General features: G+C 35.0%; 2 protein-coding genes and 1 long non-coding RNA gene across 6 annotated transcripts in view; 2 read left to right on the forward strand and 1 right to left on the reverse strand.

Moving 5' to 3' along the window:
- The first annotated feature begins 5 nt into the window (after nucleotides 1-5).
- Nucleotides 6-2,550, forward strand: Nap1 (Nucleosome assembly protein 1). The gene is made up of 5 exons (XM_002049936.4): nucleotides 6-139; nucleotides 575-679; nucleotides 749-1,217; nucleotides 1,856-2,185; nucleotides 2,246-2,550. The coding sequence occupies exons 2-5, from the start codon at nucleotides 594-596 to the stop codon at nucleotides 2,462-2,464; spliced, it is 1,104 nt and encodes a 367-aa protein (XP_002049972.1). The 5' UTR covers nucleotides 6-139; nucleotides 575-593; the 3' UTR covers nucleotides 2,465-2,550.
- Nucleotides 2,291-4,127, reverse strand: LOC138911339 (uncharacterized). Its single transcript, XR_011416884.1, has 2 exons — nucleotides 3,993-4,127; nucleotides 2,291-3,016 (listed from the first exon to the last, which is right to left on the reverse strand). It is a non-coding gene; the product is annotated as an uncharacterized lncRNA (long non-coding RNA).
- Nucleotides 3,295-6,114, forward strand: part of LOC6625307 (uncharacterized) — a 4,269-nt gene continuing 1,449 nt past the window's right edge. The window contains exons 1-3 of one of the 4 annotated variants that reach the window (XM_070209803.1): nucleotides 3,295-3,504; nucleotides 3,564-3,624; nucleotides 5,626-5,774. In XM_070209803.1, coding sequence (XP_070065904.1) covers nucleotides 5,752-5,774 — 23 coding nt within the window. In that variant the 5' untranslated portion in view covers nucleotides 3,295-3,504; nucleotides 3,564-3,624; nucleotides 5,626-5,751. Of the gene's footprint in view, nucleotides 3,505-3,563; nucleotides 3,625-3,753; nucleotides 4,043-4,373; nucleotides 4,687-5,625; nucleotides 5,775-6,114 lie in introns of those variants that run through there. The other 3 variants (XM_002049935.4, XM_032436588.2, XM_070209804.1) reach the window with 3 other exon arrangements.

Raw genomic sequence — 6,114 nt, forward strand, 5'->3', positions numbered from 1 at the left:
TATTTTATGTGCAATGGGTTAACGCAATGTATGTAATTATTTTATAGTTTTTATTCACAGGTAGCCCTGCGCACCGAAATTAATTCTTTTGTGCCGACATTGTTGCGGCGTGCTCTTCGATTGAACTCTTTGTCTGAAGGTATGTCGTCTTAAAAATCATATTTTCGTACAAAAACGATTTTGTATAATTAGTAATAAGCTTGTTTAATTGATTAAAAGCTATTGCATGTGCTATACAATTGTAATACACAGAATTGTTGGTTGCCAATTCAAAGCACATCTCACACGTGCTTTAGTCCTAAGGAATGTGCGATTACACATGGCCTGGCATACGCAATTGGGGTTTTTTTTTTGTTCTCGCTCAACGAAACAATTCTATTATGACGTATATGTGTATTTGCGACCTAATTTGTTTTAGGATGTGTACTTAGACATTTATATATAAGTTTTCTGCATGTACGTATTTAATAAAATGTACTTTCACACAAGTACATACATATGTATGTGTCAGCATGTTAGTGCTTAAAACCGAAAAGATCAACTATATTAATGTGCACGTGTACGCATGTTTCAGAATCTCGCATTTATTCAGAATGGATGCTCCACAGGAAGGAAATGTCGATGCTGACTCGTGTAATGAAATTGAAGATGATAAGTCAAATTCTGACTGTCAATCCATGTAATTAAAGCGCTTTATGTTTTCTTACTTTTTGGATATTTAAATTTTTATTCATCCACTCGACGACAGGCCAGCCTACATGAACTCCGTGCTACGGCGGCAGTTTTTGCAGGAAATGGTAAAGGCCTTGCCAGTAAGCGTTCAGAACAGGATTGTTGTACTGAAGAACTTGCAATTGGAACATCTGAAAATTGAAGCTGAGTTCTTTGATGAGGTTTATAAGTTGGAGAAAAAGTATCAATTGAAATATCAACCTATGTTTGATAAGCGCAAAGAAATCGTTGTCGGCAATGTAGATCCTTCAGAAGAGAAGCCCAATTGGAAGGAGCCTAAGAATGTGCCGACCGATGGAGAAGTGGGCGATGGATTTCGTGAATCTCTTAAATCCATTAAAAAAATGCCTCAAGATGCAAAGGGCATCCCAGACTTTTGGCTAACTGTGTTCCGGAACACCGCAATGTTGTCTGAAATGGTTCAGACTCATGACGAACCCGCTATTCGCAAGCTCACGGATATTGTTATTAAATATGACAATGAAGTACGTAGACCAATTAATCAACTATCTGTTTTGCCGTTAGCTATTCTGACAATGCCAGGTCTATCGGTCTATGGCGCCTATTTAATTTATTTACCAGAGTAGCTATATAGTTTGTATTTATTATAATATGCTCTAAAGTTTTTGCCATATATCTATTGTACTTGTGAAATTATTCGCACAGTATTCCTTTGAAGCATAACTAAATTGGCGAAATTGTTTTGCGACTTCGGATACCCTTTAAGAGGGTCCTAAATTGTGTAACACTTGGAACAGCCAAGTTAATATAGCCAAGTCCGTCTGTCTCTCATTGGAACCGTTCAGATTGGACCACTATATCATATGACTGCCATAGGAATGACCGGTCGAAATGTAGGTTCCGGCTTGGCTATCTTTATCTATATTAATATAACTTGACCAAACTGGGGATTTATTAGTTTCACTATGATCCTGCTATAGGAAAGAGCGGTCGAAGAGTAGGTTCTTATATGGCAAAATATTTAGTGTCTCATGATATTTTCTAACTATTCTCAAATCTCTTAAATCTTCCTCGTGTCGTAGATATTCCCACTAACTCGTTTCAGTTAACAAAGTTGAATAAAAATTATGTGTATAACATTATGAACATTTTTCCTTTTCAGCATTCTTATACTTTAGAGTTTCATTTCGACAAAAATGAATATTTCTCTAATGCCGTACTTACGAAGCAATACTTCCTTAAATCTACTGTTGACCCAGAAGATCCGTTTGCATTCGAGGGGCCGGAAATTTATAAATGCAAAGGTTGCGTTATCAATTGGGAAAAGAAAATGAATTTAACTGTTAAGACCATCCGAAAGAAGCAGAAGCACAAGGAACGTGGCGCCGTGCGCACGATTGTTAAACTGGTTCCTACAGATTCCTTTTTCAATTTCTTTAATCCACCAGAGGTTTCAACTGACAAGGATGAAATCGATGATGAATCACAGCAGGTAAGATTTTTATATTAAGTGTTCTAAAAATATTTTGTAACTATGCTCGTACATGTACAGATATTGGCAACCGATTTTGAAATCGGTCACTTTTTGCGCGCCAGGATTATTCCGAAAGCGGTGCTTTATTATACGGGGGACATCGTCGATGACGAGGACGACGACGATGAGGAGGAATTTGAAAACGAAGAAGATGAATACGACGATGATGAGAATGAGGGTCACAGCAAACCAATTGGCAGCAAAAAACAGTCGCCAAATGACTGTCCCAATCAGTAAAATATAGCCTTCATGTTTCAACTACAAAAGTTGTGTATAATAAGTATATGTAATAAAAATATATTTTTGGTGAATTAAAATTTCAATCTATAAACTTGTTTCACTTGTTTAGGCAATCAGTTAAGAATACAGCTCTTCAAGCAATATATAAAACGGAAGACGTCAGTTGGTCTGGACATCGGACCCGCAATTAAAGGATGCTCATGACAGCATAAAACTCTTCCAATCAAATTCTAATTCGCGGTAGTAATATTTTCCGCTTGGCTATATTATTACTAATTGTTCTTTATTCATTGACCCTTGTTTCGTAATGAAGTAAAATAATAAATGAATTGAAAAAGAACTTATAGAAAGCTTAGTGCTGAAGGCAGTCAGAAAGCCTCTCTTCGGCGTATATTAAATTGCTTCTTTTTATTTTATTTTTTCTTCTCGCGCCCTTTTCTGTTTCTTCTCTTGTTCCAGCAAACTCGTCGATGACATCATCGAAAGCGCCTTTGGAGATGGATGCTATGTTCGTTATTGGCATAATTAGTCGGTTTTTATAAATGAAGACTTTAATTAAGAGAATGCAAAACAAATTTAAGAAAAAGTAAGACAGTGAAAAAACGTTATTAGAAACAGCACAAAAATGATAAAAAAAAGTACATATTAAAAAAGTTGAAATTTGAAAGCAATGATAAATTTAAAGATTTAAAAAAAGAACAGACATTGTAAAATATAAAATCTGTTTACTTTTTTAAAGTTGAGGGAACTTTTTATGCTCTAATGGACAAGTATATTGTGTACGAGATGATTTGATAAGCTAACAAATTCTCAAAATAAGTTTTGTGTGCCTTGTATTGTACATTATTTAAGTTTGACTTTTATGTTTGTTTTAACAATGTATTATAAGAATATACTCCCAAAGAAATATTCTGAAAGTAATTCATATTTACTTCTTACTCGCATCATAATTTGGACGTTTTTGATATGTAAAGTGCATTCAAAGTTAGATCAAAGATATATAGGGTCTATGTATGGCCTGCAGAACGAAACATTGGGTAGGTGCGATGCTTTTTCGGGTGTTCCTATATTTTTAATAAATTAACAAATTCTTCAGTTAACCAACAAAGAGGAATCCGACTTGATGTACGCAAAACTTTGGCAATACAATTCTATAAGTAAGTAATTTCCTGTTAAAGCTGCTAACTAAATATAAAGCTTGCCGGCTCGAGTTAAGAGACTTTGAATAAGTTTATTGGAGATAATCGACCAATATCTGGATGGGATGAAATATATAAAAGTGCAACAATTGAATCGTTTTGCTAAAGCAGAAAGAAGAAGAAGTTAAAGACAAGTCGCAGGTTAGGAAATAGAAGTGAAACAATAGTGATATGTGCTTAATGTACAATTGTCTAAATAGCAAAGTTTGCATATCTAAGCTTACAATTTTCAACTAATGCTTGAATATCCAAATAATTAAATGGCAAACACATTCTTTGGAATCCCATTCCAACTTAAATCCCTAAGTCAATTGAAAGGTATTTACTCTGATATACAGAATCCAGTATTTTGATCAAAATAAATCCAGCGGAATAGGTACGTAAAGGTTTAAAGACAGCCACAATTTTGTCTTATAAATGACTTTTATTACACAAAACAATCTCATCATCCTCCATCTTGGTTCTGTATGTATGTATTGTGTGTCTGTATGTATGTGTGTATACATGTATGTATATACCTATATACATACATACAGTCCGCTTAAAACAATATTCATACATACATACATATATACACCATAATGCTGGTATATGGTGCACTTGCAATCCGAATCAGATCCTCAAAAACACAAAAATAAAAATAAACCTCTAGCTTAAATTGTATGTGTATTTCCATAACCACATAAGTATTAAATATTATTTGCTTAAATATACTTTTGTCCATATTGCTGCACCTTACACATAGGCATACATACATATGTGCATATGACCATATATAAGCGGCAAAGCACACACACCCAAATGAAATACTTGAATAAATTATCTCGTGTATTGTAAATTAGCTCCCACAAAATTAACAAGGCATAACAACCAATATAAACTAAATCTCAAAAACAGAGACGAGGCACTAAAAAAACACATCTGGCAATTAATTGCATTCCTTGCAGTTAGAATCTGCCGCATTATTGTGTTTTGTTTTTTTAATAAAACATTAAATAATACCAACTTGAAATAGCGAAGGTACGAAACGCGTCTGTTTCCAAAGTACCCGTTGCAAGGTACTCGTTACATTTTATTAATTGAAGATTATTTTGTACTTGGGAAGAAGTTATTATTCAAGTCACGTCCACATCCACATCCACATCTACATTAGACGACATATATAAAAGTAAGATATATAAATATATATATATATTTATGTATACAATAATTTGGCCAGCTTTATTTTCCATCATTTTTTAAAACATTTTAGTGTCACTCTTAAAGTCCCCTCAGACCAAGTCCGTGGCGTTTGGAGTAAGGTCGAGAAGGAGTGTGGGCGCTGATCCGTGCAAGACATGGAAGCGAAATATGATCAGCCATTTTTTTTACGAGCTCTTTGCAATTTCCCTGATCGCGGCTCCTGTGCTTAGCCCACTGCCAAGAGTGTACTGTCTTCTTCATGGAGATTTGCATTTTCTGTGGGAAATATTTAAAATGGCCCAATATCCGATAGCCAAATAGCCACCGTTAACAGAGGTAGAAAACTATTTTACCACAGGGAGGAAACGAAGGCAATCCTGTCCAAGTCTTCTCTTCCAAGTGATGGTTTCGCATTAGCGTCGAGAACGCATGCAGAGGCGATAGAGGGCATAAAGCAGAGCTCAAGCGCACAGGCTTTCTCCTCCTAGAAAAATGATAAACTCCTTTGAAGCCAAGGTGAGCGTTAAGGCTCAATTTTGCAAACTTTGTTGAGAGGAAAGCCATCCAGTGCTCTTGTGTCAATGTTTTCTGCAGATATCTGTTTGTGACAGGTCCACCTACATAAACAGCAATGGCAACATCCAACGAGAAACGTTAAAAATAGTGAGAAGATAACCCTCGAGAGCTCTTGTTTTGTTTGGATGAATGTTTACCAGCATATATAATATTAATATATAATAATAATTCATAAAAAACTCTCGTTGCACATGATTTTAGAAACAATACAAAAACATTGGAAACCTATCTTCCGCTGACTGAAAATAAACTGGATAAATCCGGATGTTTACCAACAGACAAATTTTCAATTGTTCTTCATGGGTGGATTCAAAGTTGTTCTGATGAATGGGCAGTTGCACTTATCGAGCGTAAGTTTATTTTTGTTAGTAATATAGCTGCCCCTATGGCTGCTGAAATATAACATCTCGAAAGGAATCTTAACTTAAACGAAAAAGTAGACTCTAAAATCAATTTGAAAGGTGCGTGATGGGCTTAACATAATTTTTGTCCATGTCTTAGCCGAAATCTTTCAAAGATATATATTTTTGTTATAAACCTGTTTCATAATGTAAGTTGTCCTTACCCTCAGCGACACATATCTGGCTTGGATAGCGTGTCATCTAAATTTCATTCATAACAGACAAAAATAAAAATTCATGAATTCTGTCGTTCACCCGTTTCCCAATTCTATTTCCTTCATATATTTGG

This window comes from Drosophila virilis, chromosome 5, assembly GCF_030788295.1.
Source record: "Drosophila virilis strain 15010-1051.87 chromosome 5, Dvir_AGI_RSII-ME, whole genome shotgun sequence".
Lineage (NCBI taxonomy): Eukaryota > Metazoa > Arthropoda > Insecta > Diptera > Drosophilidae > Drosophila > Drosophila virilis.

Excerpts from the sequence above, each read along its gene's own strand:
- Nap1 (XM_002049936.4), top strand. The coding sequence starts at position 594 with ATGGATGCTCCACAGGAAGGAAATGTCGATGCTGACTCGTGTAATGAA. Across the intron at positions 680-748 it reads AATTCTGACTGTCAATCCAT|GCCAGCCTACATGAACTCCG; the intron begins GTAATTAAAGCG and ends ACTCGACGACAG. Across the intron at positions 2,186-2,245 it reads TCGATGATGAATCACAGCAG|ATATTGGCAACCGATTTTGA; the intron begins GTAAGATTTTTA and ends GTACATGTACAG.